The 25,895-nt window shown below is 32.8% G+C and overlaps 1 protein-coding gene across 1 annotated transcript in view; it reads right to left on the reverse strand.

Moving 5' to 3' along the window:
* Window positions 1–18,956: 18,956 nt before the first annotated feature.
* Window positions 18,957–25,895, reverse strand: part of LOC145331461 (uncharacterized) — a 17,288-nt gene continuing 10,349 nt past the window's right edge. The window contains exons 12-16 of the mRNA XM_080176126.1: window positions 23,203–23,308; window positions 22,548–22,678; window positions 21,918–21,984; window positions 20,642–20,750; window positions 18,957–19,648 (exon numbers count right to left, since the gene is read on the reverse strand). Of these exons, the coding sequence (XP_080032252.1) occupies window positions 20,697–20,750; window positions 21,918–21,984; window positions 22,548–22,678; window positions 23,203–23,308 (358 nt within the window). The 3' untranslated portion in view covers window positions 18,957–19,648; window positions 20,642–20,696. The remainder of the gene's footprint in view (window positions 19,649–20,641; window positions 20,751–21,917; window positions 21,985–22,547; window positions 22,679–23,202; window positions 23,309–25,895) is intronic.

Here is a 25,895-nt window from a genome sequence, read left to right on the forward strand (position 1 = left end):
CAGTTCTTCTCTATGGAGCGGAATGCTGGAGAACTGTGAAAACTGAAACAAATCAACTTAATGCATTTCACAATAGCTGCCTAAGAAGAATTTGTAAAATATTCTGGCCAAACAAAATATCAAACCTTGAGCTGTATGCTAAGACCAAGTGCAATAGTATTGAAGCAGAAGTGAAATATAAAAGACTAAGGTGGCTAGGACATGTGCTCAGAATGGAACAAAATAGGTTTCCAAAAAAGTGCTTAAAATGGAACCCCACCACTGGTAAACGTAATCGGGGACAACCAAAAATGACCTGGAGGCGGAGCACTGAAAAGGACCTCTTTGATTTGGAATTAACATGGGGAGAAGCTGAGAAACTTGCCAAAGACAGCAGGAATTCATGGAGGAACAAGGTGTCCGTATTCTCTGGCCTTCACAGTCAAAAAGAGAGATGCGTCTGATGATGATGACTGGCTTACAGGAGTTTTTACCCCATACCCCTTATCACATTTTCTTAGGGGGTAAACAGCAATGATTAAAAAGGGACAGTTGCTTCAATTATTTTATTAATAATGGTGGGGGAAGGATCTAGGAGAGTTAGATTTTTACCTATAAATTTAACCGTTTCTATCTTCATATCCAATTTCGCACCAAAATTTGGGCCCCCCACCACATCAGACAAACATGCCAAAATAGCCACTTATGAGTTGTGTGAATCTTATCAACCTCTAATTGTGGGGTAAGTGTAATAAAGGGGAAATTGGAATTAAAAAGGGAAATATTGCTTTTTAACAGGAATATTTCAAACATGGAAGTGGCCAGGAATATGCATAAATTGCTGGCAACCAGGAAAGTTAAACACTGGTAGCTCCAGAAATATTTCTTGTTATGCTAGATCCAGAAATCTTCTAACATTGCCAGGAAATAGGAAGCATTCGTTACCAGCAATATTTTACCATGAACTGCAGTAGATCCCAAATTTGTATCCCAGCCAGAAAGTAGCGTCACTATCGCGCTACTATAGCGCACGATATCGTGTAGCAATCGAGCACGAGTTCTTACGATATCTCTAAATAGTCGTCCAATGCATATTGACGATATGTTACGATAAATGGTCAAAAAGGTACTTAGAGCTGCGCGATACACCCACGAAATCGTAAGCGATAACGTAAGGCTCGTAAGCAATATCATGCCAAAATCGTGAATAAAAAGTACATTTAAAAAATATTTAACACTAAGTAGTTTTTTTTGTAAATATTGTATGTGAGTAAGAGGTTGCATAAAGAATCCATTTCATACTGTGCATTCATAGAGAGAAAGAGAGAGTGAGAGACAGAGAGAGACATGGTGTATAGAGAAACTATTCTCTGTGCCCTTCTACTTAATGTGTACTATCAGAAGATTTCCATGAACTTTGATAGAGTATTTTGATGTTTATCATACTGAATGGCAATGATTCAAGGAATATTAAGACACACATTTAAAAATGTTGCCATTTAGAAAAAAAAACATTTTAAAAATACTTTTATTTGTAATATTAAACATAAAAACATTATGACAATTTTAGTTATCAGTTTTATATTTATTTTGTTTGACAACAGAAAAAATGCAATATTTTTTTAAAGATAATGTGAACTTCTAGCGGCCAATTTATAAACTATATTTCTCACAGAATGATGTTGATTATATGTTGGTTGTGTGTCTGTTTGTAAGTGTGTGTTGACACACATAAAATGCTATTGTTTACGATTTCTTAGGGAAATCGTGGTTGCCGCGATTTTTACTACAAAATCGAATTAATCCCTAGCGATTTTTTTCGATTTTTGCTATAAAATCTTAAATAAGATTTTGGCGATAATATACTACATATCGGATGCGAGTTTCCTTACGACGTTTCTAGCTGGGTATGTGACCTAATTATCCGATTGGTCTGATTTTTGGTATACTGATTCCTGGAACAACAAAGTACAGTATTATAAGCGAAGCAACTCTATAATCAAGTCCTAAAAATGTAAGTATGTCCATAATCATTATCCTGTATCAAGCAGTTTTTCAACAAATTTACTAACAATTTTGCTTTGACTCTTATACATTCGCATTCTGATTATTCAGTTCTGACATTATACAAGTGTTAATGTCCGTTTGTCCTACCGTTTCAGAGCTTCGCTTTTATGGATGTTGTCATCCTTGTTTAAAAACAATTTCTATAAAAGTACCAAAAGTTTTTGAATACAAAAATAAGGGAGTATGTATTTAAAACTTTGGGCACTAGTATAATTAACAGTCCAATATCCCCTCCCTCCCTGTTTATAATACTGATAACCAGTGGACCTATTGGGTTTTTTATTCAATAAAGATTTTTCTCGTATTCATTCGAATCCGGTGGATATGAACCGGTTCTCATCAATACGAAAAAACTATGTCTAGCATCGTATTATATCCAGTTTTCTACGAATATAGAAATGTACAATCATAAGATTAAAACTAGTTTTAATCTTATAATTGTACATTCTATATCCGCGGAAAGCCATTTATAATACGATACGAGAAATAACTATGAACAGTATTTTCTTAATTAACAAATCTTTATATAAAAGTAACATAATCAGTGTATATCTGTCTTTGTGTACCGAAGGATCTTGATAACCGCTGAACCGATATCCTTCTCCTTTACAGTGTAGCTTCTCATAGGTCCTGGGAAGGTTCATAACAAAACATAACATAATAACATAATAAAAAAATACACATATCCTCCCCCCCTCCAAAAAAAGATTTTACTTTATCTTTTTAATTTATCCTTATATACTAAAGTAACAGGATGTCTGTGTGTCTGTGTGTCTGTCTGTGTGTACCGAAGGATCTCGCTAACCGCTGAACCGATCGGGTTCTCCTTAACAGGGTAGATTCTCATATGTCCCAGGAAGGTTTATAACTATTTTGGGGGAGGGTACCACCACCCTCCCTTGAGAAAATAAATTTTTTTTAAAAATTCCCAATTTTAGAAAGAGAGTTCAACGAAAAACAAACATCAAACGTAAAATATTTTTTAACTTATTCTTTTAAAATCTAAAATAAGAAATTGAATTATTTAATTCGACTCTCTCCTCCTCAAGTGCCCCTAGAGGCCTCTAGGGGCGTAGCCGCTAGTCTTATACTAAAGTAACAGGATGTCTGTGTGTCTGTCTGTGTGCCTGTCTGTGTGTACCGAAGGATCTCGCTAACCGCTGAACCGATCGGGTTCTCCTTAACAGGGTAGCTTCTCATAAGTCCCGGGAAGGTTTATAACTATTTTGGGGGAGGGTACCACCACCCTCCCAAGAGAAATGACAAAAAAATCGAAATTTTAAAAAATTTAGAGGAGACTTCAACGTCAAATAAAGAGGTATCGTCATAAAAATTAACTTTAACAAAAAAAAAACATTTAAAGTGCCACTAGAGGCCTCTAGGGGCGTAGCCGCTAGTTTATAATAAACTAGCGACTTCGCCTCTAAGGGCACTGCAGTGGCGTGCGAAGCACTTTGTCTAGGGGGGGGGGGCATTTTGAAGATTTTGTAAGATTTTGCCCCCCCCCTAAATCAAAGTGCCCCGGGGGGGCACCTAATATGAAAAAATGATATTAAATATTTCTTTATTGTTTGACAACAAGGATGCCAACATCTTTAAGTAGCAAAGCACAAAAAATCATTAATAAGAATACAGACAAGTAGATTTAAAGAGCATCTGTTGAAATAAATATATATTTTAGGTAGAAAAAGTCACAAATCCTTTTTCCTGTATGCTTTGTGATGACAGTCAAAGTAAATTACATACTGGATGCTCGAAACAGCTATTTATTACACTAGTCCCCAATATTTCATAGCAGAAACCATTTAGAAGGGCGTGAAGCGAAATTTTTTTTCTTCAAATATGCAGGGAGGGAGGGATTTGGGCTATTTATTACACTAGTCCCCAATATTTCATAGCAGAAACCATTTGGAAGGGCGCGAAGCGCAAATTTTTTTCTTCAAATATGCAGGGAGGAAGGGGTTTTTGGGCTATTTATTACACTAGTCCCCAATATTTCATAGCAGAAACCATTTGGAAGGGCGCGAAGCGCAAATTTTTTTCTTCAAATATGCAGGGAGGGAGGGGTTTTTGGGTTATTTATTACACTAGTCCCCAATATTTCATAGCAGAAACCATTTGGAAGGGCGTAAAGCGCAAATTTTTTTCTTCAAATATGCAGGGAGGGAGGGGTTTTTGGGCTATTTATTACACTAGTCCCCAATATTTCATAGCAGAAACCATTTGGAAGGGCACAAAGCGCAAATTTTTTTCTTCAAATATGCAGGGAGGGAGGGGTTTTTGGGATATTTATTACACTAGTCCCCAATATTTCACAGCAGAAACCATTTGGAAGGGCGCGAAGCGCAAATTTTTTTCTTCAAATATGCGGGGAGGGAGGGGTTTTTGGGTTATTTATTACACTAGTCCCCAATATTTCATAGCAGAAACCATTTGGAAGGGCGCAAAGCGCAAATTTTTTTCTTCAAATATGCAGGGAGGGAGGGGTTTTTGGGCTATTTATTACACTAGTCCCCAATATTTCATAGCAGAAACCATTTAGAAGGGCGCGAAGCGCAAATTTTTTTCTTCAAATATGCAGGGAGGGAGGGGTTTTTGGGCTATTTATTACACTAGTCCCCAATATTTCGTATAAAATTTTCTTATTCGTTGGCTCAACAACTTTAGGGACTTTAATGGAATTTTGATTGGTTGGTTAATTAAGTCGAGTTTCCCTACATTTCATCCACTAATTCTATATAAGGGGTAATTTTGTGTATCATCATTGGGGATGTACAAATTTCTTTGGTAAAAAGTTTATATTATACAAAATAAAATACTTCCTATAACCTGGTTTGTTATGTTCAGTGAAAAAAGATTATAACCTAATTTCTACACTAATTAAAAAGATTGGTAAGGTTAAATGAATAGTAACTGTCTGTTTGGCGCAAAGCGCCAAAAATTTTTTTTGGAGTATCTCTTGATCTTTTTTTGGAAACTGGGATGGTTTTGCTTTTTGCAGGGTAGGGGGCAAAAAGGGGCATTTTTGTTGACCAGGGGGGGGCAAAATGGGGCATTTTTTAACATTTAGGGGGGGGGGGCAGGGGGGGCGGTTGCTAGGGGGGGGCAGGGGGGGGCGTTTTGGTCGCTAGGGGGGGGGCGATTGCCCCAACTGCCCCCTTCGGTTCGCACGCCACTGGGCACTTGAGATGGATGGGGAAATTGACCCTCCCCCCGATTTGAATTTTAGTTTTAAAAAGATGAATTTGGAAAATAAAATAGTTTTTTTTAAGAGTGGTGCCTGGTACCCTTACACAAAATAGTTGTAAACCTTCCCAGGACCTATGAGAAGCTACACTGTAAATGAGAACTATAACGGTTCAGTGGTTAGCAAGATCCTTCGGTACACCTAGACATACACAAATCCTTACTTTTTATATAAATAAGAAATGATTATCTAAATTCTTTAATTTAAAAAAACAAATTGGTCCACCGGTTATCATGATTTTGTATATCCGTATCATAAACAGGGAGGGAGGGGACATTGGACTGTAAAGTGCCCAAAGTTTTAGATACATACTCCTTTATTTATGTGCTCAAAAAACTTTTATTAGACGAAGCCCAATCTTTCCTACTTTCGATTCCTATGACGTCATAAAAATGAGGGAGATGAGAGGAGAAGTGGGAAAGAAAACCCTTAAAAAGAGGTGGATAATCTCTCATTTTTATGACGTCACAGGAATCAAAAGTAGGACAGATTGGGCTTTGTCCTTTTTATTATATTCTAATTGGTTGGTTAGCAGTAATGAAACACATATTTCAACCAAAAGGGATCATTTTGTTTATTATTATAAGGGATGTACATCAATTTTTCTTATACTAGCGGGCACGCCCCTAAAGGCCTCTCCCCCAAAATAGTTAAAAACCTTCCCGGGACCTATGAGTAGCGGCCCTGTTAAGGAGAACCCGATCGGTTCAGCAAGATCCTTTGGTACAGACAGACAAACAAACAAACAGACATCCTCTTTATGATAAGGTTTATCTAATCCCTTTAAATAAAAGTAAAATAATTTTATTTCAATAGGACTATTCAATCATCAAATATCGGGACTTTGGTACCCAAAATTATATAACAAGGTTAGTAAAAAACTTTGGGTACTCTTGTTAAATTTTCATTGGTTGATTCTTTTAAGTATCTGATATTAGTGTCTAAACTAACCAACCAATAATTTACATCTACAGAAGATATTATTTTTGTCTATCATCAATGGGTACGTACATCAATTTACTGTCCAAAGTTTTAAATCCCGGACTTTGGACTCTAAATTATACTGGTACCCAAAATTATATAACAACAAAAAACTTTGAGTACTCTTAAATTATTAATGGTTATCCAAATTTTTCACCCAATAATTTTCATCTACACAAGGGGTAATTTTGTCTTTCATCAATGGGTACGAACATCAATTTAACGGCCATTGTCTTATCCCTTTATATCCATTAGTAACTCTTTATCATATACACACATACATAGACACACACGCACACTCACACACACACACACACAAACACACACAAACAATCTTTATCAAATATCTTTATTGGATAAACAAAATTAAAAACAAGGATGACAACATCCATAAGTAGCGAAGCACAAAAATCTTTTTTTTGACGGGTGGTGATGTAAAAAATCAGGATAGGGAGGGGGGGATACCGGGTATGTCCACTCCTAAACTAGGATTATCCCTTTCCTTTTTTTACAAGTTTAAATACAATTCTTCCCTTACAGATTAGGGGGGGGGGGCTCCAAGAGCCCCCTCCTCTAGTTTTTTCAATCTCATTTTTTTTGTAGATAATGGAGTGCTGTAACTTCATGACTTTTTAAGTTTAGCAATTATACGTCGGCAAGAGTTGATTTTATTAGGATATCTGGTCTGTGTCGGTCGTGGTGTCCGGTCAAAGTCGGTTGGGTAGCACCAAATTTAGAAAAAAATACTAAGTAAATCTTAATTTCTACATTATGACTTTTGTGTATAAGGTAGAAACCTAAAATTTTTTTGGTGAATACTAAGATATCAATGACCTTCTGAGAAAAGTGGTGTTATGACCGTTTGACCGCTCCCTGACCGACTTTGTGACCGATTTTTGTCCGGCTTTTACTACAGACATATATCATGAATATCGTGGCTTCTATTACAGCTAGAGACCTATAATTTTTTTTGGTAAATCCTTGAGCAACAAAAACAGATAGAAATATTAATTGGCGCCGCCAACCGCCGTTTTACCGCCATAACCGCCGAAAATGGCGGTTTTCGTTATTTGCCGTTTTTCGGCGATGATCAGAAAAAGTAATTTTTTTGTTATGAAAAATAAAAGTTCGTCCTAAAATTTGGTTATCCTAGCTGCAAAATTGGCCGCGCTACAGCTGTTTTAAAATTTAGCGGCTGGCCGCTAAAAAGCGGCTAAGGAGCGGCCTGGCCGCTATGACTAGAAAAAGTAATTTTCTCTAAAAATACACATGAACCACCAGAAAAAAATTTTACGTCTTTATCAGTAACAGGAGCCGAGATAGAGGGAGGGGCTCTTGGAGCCCCCCCCCGGGCCCCCCCCCCCCCCCCCCGATCTATTAAGGTGGGAATTGGGCCCCGAGCTGTAAGGGTTTTAAGTTTTTTATAGGAAACTTTTATATATTTCTTTAAAATCCAGTATTTAGAGTAAGTCCTGTATGAGACTAGGTGTAAAGATATCAGTTATAAACTTTGGGTACCAGGTGTAGTTTACAGTGAAATGTTTACTAATGGTTATAAAACTTTGGGTACCAAGTGTAATATACAGTCCAATGTTTACAAATTGTTATAATACTTTGGGTACCCAATGTAATTTACTAAATTCAATGTTTACTAATGGTTATAAAACTTTGGGTACCAAATATAACTTACAGTCCAATGGTTACTAATGGTTATAAAAGTTTGGGTACCAATTAGTCCTGTTAATATAATTAGCCTTATTCATTTCAGGTTTATTAATTGAGAGAAAATTGTCTGTAATATGATGCATTTCAGTATGGCTGAGAACCGATTCTAATCTAGCGGATATTTATCGGTTGCGAAGCCATTTTTAACGTTAACTTTTCTTGCAACCACTTAAAATAAAGATAGGAGTCTGAAAATTTTTGTGTAGATTCCATAAACAAATTAGAATCGCCGCTCTTTTATGCTTCGTGCTCGATTTTTAACTTTAAAACCCTTTAATTATGCGATGTTTGTCCGTAGGTTATGTACGTTTAAATTTCGTATCAATTAAATTTCAACAAAATTAACGTTAACTTTTTTTGCAAAAAAAAAAATTAAAATAAAGATAGGAGTCTGAAAATTTTTGTGTAGATTCCTCAAACAAATGAAAATCGCCGCTATGTTATGCTTTGTGCTCGATTTTTAACTTTAAAATCCTTTAATTATGCGATGTTTGTCCGTAGGTACTAAATGACACTAAAAATATCTCCTCAAATCACGATCCCCCTTTGAATGGCCCTAACTCGGTAGTTTTTCATCGTAAATCAATGAAATTTTAAACATAGTTAGTTTAAGTAGTTTCTAGTACACACAAAAAATTTTATTAATATCGAAGCAATACGAAAAAAGTTATCGCTTTCGTTATTCTATAGCCATTACATTCAGTGGCGTGCGAACCGAAGGGGGCATTTGGGGCAATCGCCCCCCCCCTAGCGACCAAAACGCCCCCCCCTGCCCCCCCCTAGCCACCGATACCCCCCATGCCCCCCCCTAAATGTTGAAAAATGCCCCATTTTGCCCCCCCCTGTTCAATAAAAATGCCCCTTTTTGCCCCCTACCCTACAAAAAGCAAAACTATCCCAGTTTCAAAAAAAAGATCAAGAAATACTCAAAAAAAAAATTTTTGGCGCTTCGCGCCAAACAGACAGTTAATATTCATTTAACCTTACCAAAATTTTTAATTAGTGTAGAAATTAGGTTATAATCTTTTTTCACTGAACATAACAAACCAGGTAATAGGAAGTATTTTATTTTGTATAATATAAACTTTTTACCAAAGAAATTTTGTACAAACCCAATGATGATACACAAAATCACAAACCCTTATTTAGATTACAATTAGTGGATGAAATGTATGGAAACTCAACTTAAGGGGGGGGGGGGGGTTTAAAGGGACTGTGAACGTAAATTTTTCTCATCTTAATATCAAATCTTAACATTATCTCATTCATAATATCTCACAGATAGAGCAAAACGCGCTTTTGTTTGCTTAAAAAACGGCTTTTTCCGACGATTTTTATAAGGTACGGGGAAAGGAAGAAATTTTCCGTATTATATAAAATGTACATTAAATTGCTTTTTTCTCCCATTATAGCTAAAATTAAACTTTTTCACATAGTTCTAGATTTTTCCTAACAGTTAAGCTGACTTTTAACATAATCCTTGCTTTAATCCAATGTATAGTTACTTAGAAATTGATAAAATAAGCAATATTTTTTTATTGAAAACCAAATACAATAACAAAGCCAGAAACAGGTTTTTTATTAGTATCCAATTAACTTTAAACGGCCCATCTCTCGCCCACCTTTAATTACAAATTTGTAAATAATAAAGACGCAATATTTCTTTATCAACAGTCTGATAAAAGTGTAAACTAATTCTCCAAAGTGGGTTATTTATTGTTCAACACAATAAAAAAGGATATTATTATTTTATATAACCTATGAGATTCAACCCTTTGTAGATAGTGAGGTATTTTTTTGTCAATAATACAAATTTAAAATATGTCTTTATTACCTAATTACTACGTTATAAAAAAACGAATTGGCAATTTTATAGCATAAAATAAATCCTTAACAGTAAGTAAATTGTTTCAACTATATATGACAAGTTAAATATCCCTACAAACATTATAAGAAACAAAAACGTTCAGATTTTCCCTGTTTTTTCCTTTTTCCCTCTCAAAATACCATAAAATCAAGGCATTATTTCTGGATATTTTTGTGAATAGGACATTTTTTGTTGATCAGTGTAGTGAAATGTGCTTAGTAAATGTTAAGATTTGATAATCAGATGAGAAATTTTTACGTTCACACTCCCTTTAATGCAACCATCTCGTAATCAATGTATAAATGGCACTTAGAATTCGAATTTGGATCTGAAATTTTGCATGAGTAATCCTTGGTAGGTCTATTTTCCCTAAATCGAACAAAAAGTTGGAAAAGTAGCGGCTAATGGCTGGCGGCTCATCCGTTTAGACATTTGTTGGGTATTTTCAAGCGAAATCCATCACGAAACCTCTCTCCACATAATGCTCTTTTCCGATCCAAAACGTTTTCAAACGGTTCTAGCCGGAAATTGCTTGTACTAGAAATCTAAAAAATGTTTTTTTTGTATCATTTTACATGATTAAAAGCAAAAATATGTTTCAAAAAGTTAATTTCTACGTAATTTATGAAGATTTGCCCTAAAAATAGCCAAAAAATGGCTAAACGGCTAAGCCGTTAGCCGTTACTTTTTCAACTTTTTTTTTTCAATTTAGGCAAAATAGACCTACCAAAGATTACTCATGCACAATTTCAGATCAAAATTTGAATTGTAAGTACCATTTATACATTGATTACGAGATGGTTGCATTAAAAACCCCCCCTTAACCAACCAATCAAAATTCCATTAAAGTCCCCAAAGTTGTTGAGCCAACGAATAAGAAAATTTTATATGAAATATTGGGGACTAGTGTAATAAATAGCCCAAAAACCCCTCCCTCCCTGCATATTTGAAGAAAAATATTTGCGCTTCCCGCCCTTCCAAACGGTTTCTGCTTTTTATCACATTGCATTGTATATTGTGTTTTTATTTCTTTAAAAACATGTGTAAACAACAAATATTTAATCAAAAAGTTATTTTATATAAAAAAGAAACAGCGTTGATATTTATCTAAGTCTTTTTCTCAACACTGTATGTCTGTCTAAATGAATAACTATATATGATGTCATTTTATTTTCAGGATAAGTTTATCATTTTTTTGTGTACATACCCTTACAAAAAGACATGTTTTTTTATGGCAATTTTCATTAAAAACCCTTAAAACTAACTACACTCTATATTCCTAACCTGATCAAATACGCCACTCTTGTTGTCTTTAATTGATTTTAGTTCAAAGGGGGAGTAAATATTTTAGGTGCGCTTCACGCACCGCCCTTATAAATCCTTGGAAACACCACTTAATCAAAAATTACCAGAGTTATAAAGTGCCATTTAAAGAGGGTAGGATATGTTGAAATAACTTTTTAGCTTCTCTATAATTCACTATGGCTGTCATTACGTAATGCTAAGGGGGAAATGTGATTTTTTCAACTGCAATTAAAGATAGAAGGCTAAAACTTAATGTTAACATTCCCATCATTATGGAGTATAATTAACTATTAAAAATTCATGGAGGTTGGACTGCTTTTCAGGACGTTTTTGGCTATTTTTGTATCTTTTAAATTTCGGGTATAGTCCCTTTTGTGACATTGCCTCTTAAGGTGCATTTCGTCGTATTTTCACAGTAGCTTTTCACCTATTTTTAGCTCCTGCAGGGCCAATTGCCTAACCCTGCAGGGAAATCACCTGACCTAACTTAATCAAGAATAACCTTTTAAAAGCTACTATGAAAATACGACGAAATGCCCCTTAAGAGGCGTTGCCACAAAAGAGACTAAACCCTATATTTCTAAGAGATTTTTATATCTGTAGATGAAAGGACAAGTAATTTTTTTGTGGATTATAATATTTAAAAAAATAAAATTTCTCGCTGATTCGAGCATCCAGTATGTAATTTACTTTGACTGTCATCACACAACATATAGGAAAAAGGATTTGTGACTTTTTCTACCTAAAATATATATTTATTTCAACAGATGCTCTTTAAATTTACTTGCCTGATTCTTATTCATGATTTTTTGTGCTTTGCTACTTAAAGATGTTGTCATCCTTGTTGTCATACAATAAATAAATATTTAAAATCAGTTTTACATATTAGGTTAATTTTTGGTAAATTATTTCCAAAATGAGTGTTTTTATCTTCCCCCCCCCCAAAAAAATTTTTTTTAATGAGGTTATTCATCCTTCCTGCTGAGTTTTTATAACATCCCCTTCCACCCATAAAAAATATTTTGTGGTGGGGGGGGGGGGGGGAGGTTAAATTATCTTCTGTACTTTTTTTTTAAAGATGCTTTCTAGCTCCCTTCCCTTCGGTCATTGCAGGGTATGGAGAAGGGATGGGGGATAAGAGATGGGGAGGGGGGAAAAGGTGTGGGATATAAATGAGAAAAGGGATGGGGAAGAAGGGATAAGAACTAGAAGGCCCATAATCAAATAATCCCACCCCTTAAAACGCCCTTATTTAAAATTAGTATAAATAATCAAAATGCCCCCCCCTAAAGCAAAGTGCCCCCCCGGGGCACTTTGATTTAGGGGGGGGCAAAATTTTACAAAATCTTCAAAATGCCCCCCCCTAGACAAAGTGCTTCGCACGCCACTGATTACATTACTTTAAAAGTATAGTCAAAAAAATGTTAAAAATCACGTTTTTTTATTCACCTATTGGTCTGTATTAATTCTCTATCTAGGGACTTACATCTATTGGGAGTAAAATCAAGAAAAAGTTAAAATATTTGATTAGTTTAAAAATTCACACATAGATGTCTCCAAGTTTTAAGGAAACTTAGACTTGCCAAATTACAATATGACTATACAGGCATTAAAAACACATAACAAACACTTATAAACAAAGGCCAAACTATTTTATCCTATACTTTTATCATTTTAATCATCTTTTATATGTGATCAGAGCCTCCTGCTACTTCTATCTAGTCCTTAACAAGGTATTAACCACTCCACATCAACCCTTTCCCCTCTTTGAAATAGAATCGGGGTCAAAGATGATTATTAGTCTAGAGGAAATTCGCGCGAGGAATGACCTCAATAGACTTGACCCCCCCCCCCCTGTATGTGTCGGTTTTGACACCCGGTATATGTCTAAACGGACACCCCCCTACATATTGATGTATAGGGGGGTGTCCATTTTGACATTTACCGGGGGTCAAAAATGACGCATACAGGGGGTATCCATTTTGATACACACCGGGTGTCAAAATAGATGCGTACCCCCGGGGGGGGGGGGGGGTTAATTTTCATGATACCGGGTATGTCCACTCCTAAACTAGGATTATCCCGAACATTTGTATCAATATTCACGAAACCTTTCTAATATATTTATGTATTTTTTAATGTTTATATTTTGTAGCATGATTGACTGACTGACGGACAAAGAAAATTACATCCTGGAAGCTCATGGGTAGAGGGAATCTTCACAAAAAATCAGCTGTCTATCTTGAATAACAGCTGAGAAAATCACATTTCTCCCTAGCGTTACGGATTGACGTACGGACAGACAAAGTGAATAGTAGTGTATCTTCGCTTCTATAAAGAGTCAGTTTTGTAACATTCTTCAGGTGACAGTCAATTAGACAGATTTAACAAACACACATTAATGATGATTCAAATCAGTTCAAATATCTATTTTTTTTTATACATTAGAAGGGATCTTGGACAAAGTAGCTTCAGGACAAAGTAGCTTCAGGACAAAGTAGCTTCAGGACATTTACTTAAGAAAAGTAGCTTCTTAAGAAAAAATATTCTCCAGTAGTAATAAAGGTCATGGCCGCAGCGCTCGGCCCCCTGGCCTGCCTAGCCGCGGGCGCTCGGCCCCCTAGCCTATAACCTAACCTAACCTAATCTACGTTAGCCTCAGGACATTTATTTAAGCAAAATATCCTCAACTGTTAATACATAGGTGGTTTGGAATTTCGTGGATTTTACAAAAAGTGGTTGATAGATTTTTACAATTTTTAATATTGTTTTTACAATTTTTAAAATGATGTTTTTACAAATTTTAGGTTAGGTTATAGGCTAAGGGGCCGAGCGCCCGCGGCTAGGCAGGCCAGGGGGCCGAGCGCTGCGGTTATGACCTTTATTAACAGTGGAGGCTACTTTGCTCGAAGCTACTTTGTCCGAAGCTACTTTGTCCTGAAGCTACTTTGTCCGAAGCTACTTTGTCCGAAGCTACTTTGTCCAAGATCCGTGTGGTCAATACTCCCTACCTCAAGTTATCCTAGAAGCCTCTAGGGGCGTAGCTGCGAGTAGATAACAAAGTAATAAAAAAGTTTTTGCTTTATCATCTAATCTAAAATCAGAAACAATTGTTTTTTAACCAGATAATTAGACCGAAATAATATAGATATTAATGGATTTTTTATAACACCAGATGTTTCATACAGTGAAACACGCAGCGGGCTAAAATAACAATCCCCTCTCTCCACCCCCTCTTTCTGGCTCAACGCACTGACCAATAAATAAAGGGGAAATAGCAACATCAATTGATGACAATTTTTACAATATCCACGTATATATTGCCATTAAGGTATGTCCTCAATAAATCTTAGAGTGAGATGTATTCTTTAAAAGATAAAACATACTTAAAAATAAGAATATATTTTTTTCAACAAATCACAATATAATGTTATATTTATATAATATGTATTAACATGTAATTGTACACATAAAATTACAGTTTCTCATCTTACAGTATAGTATGACTTTATAATATAAATTCACCCAAAAAAATACATTATTTTTTTATTTTACAACAAATAACAATTATTAAACTTTATATAGTAAATTATAAAAAATCTGACTAGTTTTTTCTTAAGATTGTACAAAAAAGACACAAAGTATTTTCAATCTTCATATTTCAAAGAAATGCTTAATAAAAAAGGTTAGATCGAAAAAAATAAGTGTCTTATTTTATATAATTTTAAACTCAGAAATTTGCATCGTAATGTTATAGGGGACAACTATATGTCACCAGAAGATAAATCAGATTTTGTGCTTAATATTTTCATTACAACTATTACACCATTCTATCCTAAATGTTAGATAAAAGTTTGAGTCGGAATAGTTTTTTTCGTATTCATTCGAATCCAGTGGATAGGAACCAGTTCTCATCCATACGAAAAAACTATGTCTAGCATCGTATTATATCCAGCTTTCTACGAATATAAAAATGTACAATCATATCAAGCCGGTGCCGTCCAACAAAACTGGAACTATTCTCTCTGATAATGGGTATTTCTTTTATGGATTTTAAGGGATAAGATAATGGACAATAAATATATGAAAAGCCCCAAATAAACCAACCAATCAAGAGAGCCCAAAGTTTTAAAGCAAAATGTTCATAATTTTTTTTATAAAAAAATCTTAAGTACCAGTGAAATTTACGTTCCATTTTTCCCTTCCTTCCATGAGAAAAAATAAGATGTTCTACTAATTTTAAAAGATAGAATTCCTTTATAATGAAACTTTAATCACAATAAATGATTTAATAAAATATGTTTTTTTGATGATAGGTTCTGAGTTTTTATGTAAATTAGTATAGAGAAATCACCAGGAAATAATAAAAATACAAAAAGCACAAAAATAATAATAAAGATTCTTTCTTATTAAAAATCTTTTTTTTGACGATTTTTAAAATTTAACTTTTACAATAGAGAACCATTTGATTTTTACATAATACATAGAAAATATTTATAGATAGTTTTTAAATTCTTAATCTTAATTCGTTGCCTTATTCTTCACATTTTATGACTTTGATCAAAAATAACTTGCTTTAAGAAATTATTTTTGATTATGATAAAACAAGGATGGCTATATCAATTGTGAAAAGTATAAAATTAAAATATTTCAAATTTTCTTCTAATAAATTATAATTATTAATAGAAGGGATGCAATAACTGAAAAAAATATTTAGCCTCTACCTTTTACCAGCTAAAAATTTTAATAACAGAGACAAAATATATTATTTTTCTGCATGTACAATATTTTATTATTAAGGATATGTTTCTAAACGCAATTATTATTCTGGCAAAAAAGTAGGTGCCCTTTATTTATGTATTTGTTTAAATACTCTCCAACATATGAAATATGTCATCCTTGTTAAATACTAAATACTTGATTTTCGTAAGAAACAAAAGTTTAGAGCCCTTTTTGTTATTTCAGGCTTTATGAGTTGCTTACTTATTAATATAGGGTTAGTGTAGATGAAATCTGAGCTGGATCTTTAAATCATTTCAATGGTGCGCGAAATCGGGGCGCGCCGAATTTCAGCCAATCACAGCGCGGCATTTCGTAAAATGCTGTGCTCTCATTGGTGGAAAGTTGGCTCACCCCGATTTGGCGCACCATTGAAATGATTTAAAGATCCAGCTCTGAATTGATATTTAAAATGATGATGGGACTGTCCATGAACGAGAACAAAGACAATTGCAACTTAAAAATGTTAATATTTTGTATTCTTGCTTGATAATTAACGGAACCTTGATATAAACAAAGCATTTGACTGTAAAACAATTTTAAATGGCAGTAACGGAAAATTTTGTTTTTAATCAGGGATCTAAAGGGAGAAAAAATGGCCGGTAAATGTATGATACACAAAATTACCCCATCTGTAGATTACAGTTAGTGGAAAAACCAATCAATATTTGTCCCTAAAGTTGTTAAGCCAACGAATAAGAAAACTTTATTTTAAAACTTTGGAGACTAGTATATATATCAAACAGCCCAATGTCCTCCTTCCTCCCTGATTTTATTATAAATACGGACGGACGTACGGACGGACCAAGACTAATTATAGAAAAGCTTCGCTTTTAATATTTAGCCATTTATAGATAGTCCCTTTTGGCACCAACGATTCAAGTTTGTCTTAATGTTTAAACAATGATTATGCAGCATTAAAAAATATGATGATGGCAAAATATCTTTGATTTCATCTGCTTTAACCCTGGTTAGCGATAATAACCACTTATAACATAAGTTATGAGATTGTAAGGAATAACAAAAAAAACTATGACCTTAGTAGATGTAGAGAATATATGCTTGACACGTGATAATCTTTTAGACAGCAAATGGGAGAATCTTTAGTTGATATAATTAATCAACTATACTGCAAAATCATGTAAAGCATCGTATCACAGACAATTTCCTACAAATATTAAAACAAAAATCATATAAATTAATACCAGGTTTGTTATCCCCGCGGAAAGCTGTCTTTAATACGATGCAATAAATAACTACTATTGATCTGAATTTTTAAAGGTTCAAATTATAATAATTTTTTTGTTATTCCTTATTTTGTTAATTATTTAATTATCATAAAATGATAAGGTACATTTTACGGTAGACATTTATAACACAAGATTATAAGGAATAACAAAAAAAACTATGACCTTAGTAGATGTAGAGAATATATGCTTGACAAGTGATAATCTTTTAGACAGCAAATGGGAGAATCTTTAGTTGATAAAACTAATCAACTATACTGCAAAATCATGTAAAGCATCGTATTACAGACAATTTCCTACAAGTATTAAAACATAAAATCATAAAAAAATCATATAAATTAATACCAGGTTTGTTATCCCCGCGGAAAGCTGTCTTTAATACGATGCAATAAATAACTACTATTGATCTGAATTTTTAAAAGTTCAAATTATAATAATTTTTTTGTTATTCCTTATTTTGTTAAAATGATAAGGTACAGTTTACGGTAGACATTTATAACACAACAATATCATGATTCAAATCATATATACATAGAATAGTAATAGTTTAGTCCCTTTATAGGCTTATATGCTTTATATAGATAAAATGTTTAGTTTAGTTAAAGAAATTTAATTTTAAGAACATGATACTTTTATTGTGAAAGAAAATCTAAGCGATTCAATATGAATTTTAATTTTTAATTTTATAGTCTTCAAAAATTTAAACTCAAATCTCTCTATAAACTATTATGTTAAAGAAGTAATAATAAAAATATATATAGATATATATGTATGATTTTATGAGGTAATTATGTTAAGTCTATTTTGTTTTTATATATAAGCATTTATATGTTGCGAAAAAAATGATTTTTTCTAAAAATTTTAAAGAATTTTTTTTTATTTTTATTAAAACTATTTTGATCTAACTCTTTTAATAGTCAAAACTTATTGAAAGGGAAGAAAATTGTTACGTGCTTTATTATTAAATAATAGTCGGATACAAAATAGATTTTTACACATGAAATATTACCCCTATATAAGATTTTAGAATTTTAGAGAAAATTTTATACCAATATTTTAATAACATTTATACTACATATCATTCAATAATATATTTTCAAAATTTATGGAATTTTATTAAGAATTAACAATTTAATAATTTTATGCTTTGTATTATTTTTAAAAAAAATTCTACAAAACTTGAAAATATATAGATGTAAATTTACTGGCAAAAGATTTTGATTATACATTAATATTTGAGGCAGGCAGCGATTATTGCCATCCTGACTTTTCAAAGTTTGGATCCTGTGCAGTTCACTGTAAAATGTTTCTCGTAACAAATAAAAAATCAATAAACTTTAAAGGCTGCTAGCTTCCAAAACGGCTGAACGTACATGTCACGCCCGCACACTGTTTTAAGAAACATAAAAATGAATGCCTGTAAATAATCTGGAATAGCCAATAGCAGATTATCGTTACCGGGAACGTTTCACCGTGAACTGCACTAGATCCCAAAGTTTTTAATTATACATTGTATGGTTTTAGGTTACCTGAATTTTGGACCTTTCTGGGTTTAAATAAGATCATGAACAAAAATACAGATGCAACTACATGAAATGACGCTTTTGAGCCTTTATAATAAAGTAGAAATTGCTTTTTTCCAGCTAAAATTATTTCAAATTTTCATGGCCACTTTCTGAATATTTCTTTAGAAATGACACATTTAAAAATGTATCACTAACTATAGAAACTATCAGCTTCAAAAGAAAAAATGTATCACTAACAATAGAAACTATCAGCTTCAAAAGAAAAATAATATTTGAATATTTCAGGTATTGTCAAGGAATCAGTCATTTATAAAAGAAAATGCCCACTTAGTACTGCTGTAACTATAGTCATTACATTATTTCAACTATAGTCTTATGAAATTTTATATTACTGAAATGAACAAAAGGGTGTAGTCCCTTTCGTGGCAACGTCCCTTAAGGGGCTATTCGTCGTATATAGAAAATAAAAATTGATAGGTTATTTTAGGTTATTGCCCTCAGCAGGGGCAATAAATAGGAGAAAAGCTACTTTAAAAATAAGAAAAAATGCCCCTTAAACGGTGTTGCCACGAAGGGGACTATACCCGAACAAAAAGTTTAAATTGAGAGAAAAAATGGCGAAAAAACATTTTATTTTTTATCCTGAATATGAATTTTTTGTCCTTTTCAGTTTAATATAATTTCAGGAGACTAAAGTAATATATTTAGGGCTGTAATGTCCTTTTAATGTCATCATTTCTTTGTATATCCTGTAGTGTACTTTCTATTATTATTATACATATGCACTGCCATTCTCTTATTCACAATTTACAAATTTGTACTGTGTGTAATATTGATAACTGTTGTACATATTCCTATAATTGTATCAGCTGGGTTGTCAAAATATATCCTCTGTTTCCTATATATTCCTTCGTGTGGATCATTCCTGTTTTATCATATCATTAAAAATCCTGCATTTTAATTAAATTATTTGTAGCATTGTATTATAGACAGTAGAATATATAAGTTGGAAGAAAGCTTTGAAATCTGCATTAAATTTTAAGTATTTTTTTTTCATAAAATTAGTTTTTTTGTATAATTATTTATCTAAAAGCGGAAATACAATTTAAGTTCATAAATTTTGACCAATAGGATAGGTGGATTGGAAGCTAACTGCGCTCAAATTGGTTGAATGATGTGCGACACTTAAGCTTCTCCAATAAGAGTGCAGATGTCAAAATCAATTAACTTAAATTGTATTTCCGCTTTTAGATAAAGAATTATACAAAAAAAACGAATTTTATAAAAAATCCTTAAAACTTGATGCAGATTTCAAATCTCCCTCTAACATTAAAATTTTTTCCAACTTAAATATCTTAATAGACAGTCTTCTACAAAAAATGAAATATTTTAAGATTAAAACCAGTTTTGTTACACCGAGGGGCCGAAGGCTCGGGTTAAGAAACCTGGTTTTATTTTTATGATTTTATTTCAACATTCGTGGAAAAATGATTTTATTACGATGCTGTATATGATTTTTCAGCACAGATGAGAAACGGTTCTAATCCAGCGCAGATATTAATCCGTTTTGAAGCCATACTGGAAATGAAATTAAGACACGTATTAAAAAAAGAACAAGGATTGCAACATTCATATGCAGCAAAGTACAAAAAAATCCTGGAAGGACAAACAAACAAAATTGATTATATAGAAAAGGTTCAGATGATAAATAAAATATGCAATAATTTATAGAAATCAGAAAACCTTTCTGAAAAAATAATAAAAGTATTTTTAATGTCTGTTTAAGCATGACCGAGAGACCAAGTAAACTATACCTATATGACGGACAAAGCAAATTATAGAGTAGCTTCCCTACTAAAAACCTATAAATTTAAATGCAAGGCCTTAATATTTTTTTAAAAAGCAGGTTTTTAATTACCCTGTAAATTATTTCATAGATATTGGTTGAAGCTGATAGGTGGCCATGTTAATTGCTAACAGATCAATCTTTTATTTATCAGAATATCCGCCATCTCCATCAGGTAACTCTGAAAAAATATAAAGGTCATAAGATTGACCCATACGGCAACCCAGAATATCTTTTTTTTTATGGTTCGAGGATTAGTCACCACTTTCAGAATATGTTTATGTCTGTCTGTGTGTTAGTAACCCCCCCCCCCCCCTTTCACCTAGCAAGTTAAAAGGTCTCAAAAAGTAATAAGGTTGTTTTCGTCTGTACGGACGAAATGTATCAATAGATGTAATCAATCAATAGATAAAATTGCTAATTCGCAATTAATCAATAAATGAAATGTCGACCTTGCAATCAATCAAGAGATAAATAAACTACCTTACAATCAATCAATAGATAAATAAACTACCTTACAATCAATCAATAGATAAATAAACTACCTTACAATCAATCAATAGATAAATAATCTACCTTACAATCAATCAATAGATAAATAAACTACCTTAAAATCAATTAATAGATAAATAAACTACCTTACAATCAATCAATAGATAAATAAACTACCTTACAATCAATCAATAGATAAATAAACTACCTTACAATCAATCAATAGATAAATAAACTACCTTACAATCAATCAATAGATAAATAAACTACCTTATAATCAATCAATAGATAAATAAACTAGCTTACAATCAATCAATAGATAAATAAACTACCTTACAATCAATCAATAGATAAATAAACTACCTTACAATCAATCAATACATAAATAAACTACTACTAATCAATCAAGAAAATGGCTGTCTCGCAATTAATTAATAGATAAAATGGCCGCCTTGCAATCAATCAATAGATAAAATATCTACCTAGTAATCAATCAATAGATATAATGGCTACCTTGCAATCAATCAATAGATAAAATGGCTACCTTGCAATCAATCAATAGATAAAATGGCTACCTTGCAATCAATCAATAGATAAAATGGCTACATTGCAATCAATCAATAGATAAAATGGCTGTCTAGCATTTAATCAATAGATAAAATGGCTAAAATACAATCAATGGATAAATACAATGGCTGACTAGCAATCAATCAATAGATAAAATTGTCAACTCCCAATCAATCAATAGATGAAATGTCTACCTCGCAATCAATCAATAGATACAAAATATCTATCTTGCAATCAATCATTAGATAAAATGGCTGTCTAACAATCAATCAAAATATAAAATGGCTACCTTGCACTCAAAGAACATTTGGAAGTATTTTTGAGCTTGGTCGTCAGGATATGTATTCTGCAGATATCTAAAAAAAACAAGGATTTCAACATACATAAAAGCGACTATCTAGAAATGAAACAGTCCGACAATATTTACAAACATTGTGCTTTTGATTTATGCTAAAGAATTACAACATATCCAAATCTGAAGAAAAAAATTAATTTAAATATTTCGCACTTAATTTTGTTTTCTAAATTGTTATAGGAGTCATCATGGAAACATCAATCAGTTCTTTTTGAGAAGCATCATATTTAGTCATGGCGTGGTTTAAGGATATTTAATGTTTTCCTTATATACACTTCCCCTTAAAACAGGGCCTCAAGATGCTAACAGAGCAGCTTCTAATTTAGAATAATAAAGCAAAATTAAAGGAACTGTTTGTTTAATGTGCTTTAGACCCTAGAAAAGAGTATGATAAAACAAGTAGATTATTTTTTCTGACATAAATTTCCACCCACTGGAAGATATGGGCTTATCCACTATTAAAAAACAACTTGGAATCAAAATAAAGCCACTTTTCACCCACTGCAAAATTTGAGGTCTGTATGCTTGTATAAATAAAGCTTGCTAAAATTTCACAAGTCTTACCTAAAAAGTAGAAAAGAGAACTTTCTCTCGTGCGTGACAATGAGCTTGCTTTGATCTAGCCCCGTCACTTTCTCTGAGTTGAACAGCATCACTACCGACAGCAGGATCAGGGGCGTCGGGTCCAGTGGCAGCTAGATAGATAGATAGATAATCAGTTTTAGGGTAGCTAAAATAATTAGATAGATAATTGATAGATAGATAGATGGTTTATTCAGTACTCGATCAAAAATTATTTTCCAGTTTTTCTGCTAAACCGGTCCTGAGCCACACTAAAAAATCATGTATCGCACATAACATAAAAAATTTACTAAGAATAATAAAATAAAAGTCATAGATTAAAATTTTGTTGGTCAATCGAGCCAATAAAACTGGAATTAATCTTATAATCTTTTATTTTACTATCGGCGGAAAGCTGATAATAATACGATACAATAAATAACTTTAATGTTATTTATTGATTTAGAGCAATATTAGAATAATATCTTAAGTCAAGATGCAGGATACCTAACCTCTAAGGGGTCCCTGACCTTGCGGGGATATAACAAATCTATAACCAAATTTAACACAGCTAAACTATTAACAAACAGAAGAAAAACTAACCACCCTTCCAACCAAGATGGAGATAGTAAGATAGCAAGAATAGATAGCTAGCTACCTTGTGCATTTTTTTCAGGAGGAAGAAATATCTATCCTCAAAAGTTGAGTCACAACACCATGGAGAAACAAACACATCCTCACAATCTATAGGTCGCTCTACAAATCTAAAAAAAGAACATTTGTTAGTATCAATAATCACGAAACCTTTCTACTATATTTATATTAAGAATGGGGCGTCGTAGCTCAGTGGTAACGCACTGAGTTACGGTGGTTGGTGAGAGTTTGAGTTCAAGTCCCCATGTGGCAACTCGAATTTCTCAGTCGCAATTCATTCACGCAACTTCCCCTTGGTTGTGTAAGAAGGGTGATAATTGGGTAGTTTGAATACCTAATAGTCAAGTACATAATATCAGTACAACCCTTACCCAAGCTCTTCTGTGGAAAGCCTCATTCATTACGGTGACTTAATTTGGGACACCTGCCATACGCGGTGAGGGTGAGGTAATAAAGAGTAGGTCCCTTGAGACAGCGGGTCAAGAACTTGTACTTTAGCGTGGACCTTGAGCTAGCCCGGGTGCTAGGCTCTAGCATACAAAAGTGTCTCGTCCTACTCCATGACTACTTAGGTCCAAACTATGGCTACATTAGTACACACACACGCACAATATATTTATATATTTTTTAATGTTTATATTTTGTAACATGATTGACTGATTGACGGACAAAGAAAATTACATCCTGGAAGCTCATGGGTAGAGGGAATCTTCACAAAAAATCAGCTGTCTATCTTGAATAACAGCTGAGAAAATCACAATTCTCCCTAGCGTTACGGATTGACGAACGGACAGACAAAGTGAATAGTAGCGTATCTTCGCTTCTATAAAGAGTCAGTTTTGTAACTTTCTTCATGTGACAGTCAATCAGACAGATTTAACAAACGCACATTAATGATGATTCAAATCAATTCAAATATCTATTTTTTTGTATACATTAGGAGTACTTAAAGAACTTTTAAAAAAATATTTGTATATAATATTATTTTTACTACTAAAATATGAATATGTGTGGGATTCAGGAATTTTCATTAATATACACATTCAGAGATCTAAGGCAGGAATAAGGTATAACCAACAAGCAAAATAAATCTAAAAAATATTTGGGGGCCAAATGGAGAGGTCGTCAATTTTGATGTGTTGCCCCCCAACGACAGCTGAAAAACACGCATAGGTTTCGTGATTTTCTTCCGAATTAATTTCGTTATTGGTATGAGCTGGATCTAAGGGCATACAACAATGGCCGTAAAATTGATGAATAGTAAAGAAGCAAACTTAATTATTTAGCAAGACAGTCCGAAGCTTTGTTGAATGTTGACTTGATTCAGTATTATTGGTTCCAAAACAAAGATTTAATATCATACAATTGAAGTTAATAGGATATCTCAAAATTTTCTTGAAAAATATCATAATTCATAGACGTCATATTCTGAATAATATGACGGAACAAAAAAACAAGGATTACAATATCTGTACGTAGGCTGTAGTAAGTAAAGAATAAAACGACATTCAGAAAATTTTAGTTGCATGAAATGCATTTTAACTTAAATCAATCCTATATTTTCATATTCTATGATATAATATGCATTTATTAAGATTATTATTTAAAGGGACTGTGAACGTAAATTTTTCTCATCTAAATATCAAATCTTAACATTATCTCATTCATAATATCTCACAGATAGAGCAAAACGCGCTTTTGTTTGCTTAAAAAAACGGCTTTTTCCGACGATTTTTATAAGGTACAGGGAAAGGAAGGAATTTTCCGTATTTTATAAAATGTGCATTAAATTGCTTTTTTCTCCCATTATAGCTAAAATTAAACTTTTTCACATAGTTCCTGATTTTTCCTAACGGTTAAGCTGACTTTTAACATAATCCTTGCTTTAAACCAATGTATAGTTACTTAGAAATTGATAAAATAAGCAATATTTTTTATTGAAAACCAAATACAATAACAAACCTAGAAACAGGTTTTTTTATTAGTATCAAATTAACTTTAGATGGCCCATCTCTCGCCCACCTTTAATTACAAATTTGTAAATAATAAAGACGCAATATTTCTGTATAAACAGTCTGATAAAAGTGTAAACTAATTCTCCAAAGTGGGTTATTTATTGTCCAACACAATAAAAAAGGATATTATTATTTTAGATAACCTATGATATTCAACCCTTTGTAGACAGTAAGGTATTTTTTTGTCAATAATACGAATTTAAAATAGGTCTTTATTACCTAATTACTACGTTATAAAAAAAACTAATTGGCAATTTTATATCATAAAATAAATCCTTAACAGTAAGTAAATTGTTTCAACTATATATGACAAGTTAAATATCCCTACAAACATTTTAGGAAACAAAAACGTTCAGATTTTCCCTGTTTTTTCCTTTTTCCCTCCCAAAATACCATAAAATCAAGGCATTATTCCTTGATATTTTTGTTAATAGGACGGTTTTGGTTGATCAGTGTAGTGAAATGTGCTTAGAAAATGTTAAGATTTGATAATCAGATGAGAAATTTTTACGTTCACACTCCCTTTAAAGAATTTATAATTATCATGTAGCTTTCATGGAAGGAAGGGCTATCGGGCTGTTAATTTTTTTTGTAATAATGTTTTCTTATTCGTTGTCTTAACAACTTTAATTGAATTTTGATTGGTTGGTTCATTACGTTGAGTGTCTTAACGTTTCAACTA

The sequence above is a fragment of the Acartia tonsa genome, chromosome 11, assembly GCF_053477335.1.
Source record: "Acartia tonsa isolate MP-2025a chromosome 11, ASM5347733v1, whole genome shotgun sequence".
Lineage (NCBI taxonomy): Eukaryota > Metazoa > Arthropoda > Copepoda > Calanoida > Acartiidae > Acartia > Acartia tonsa.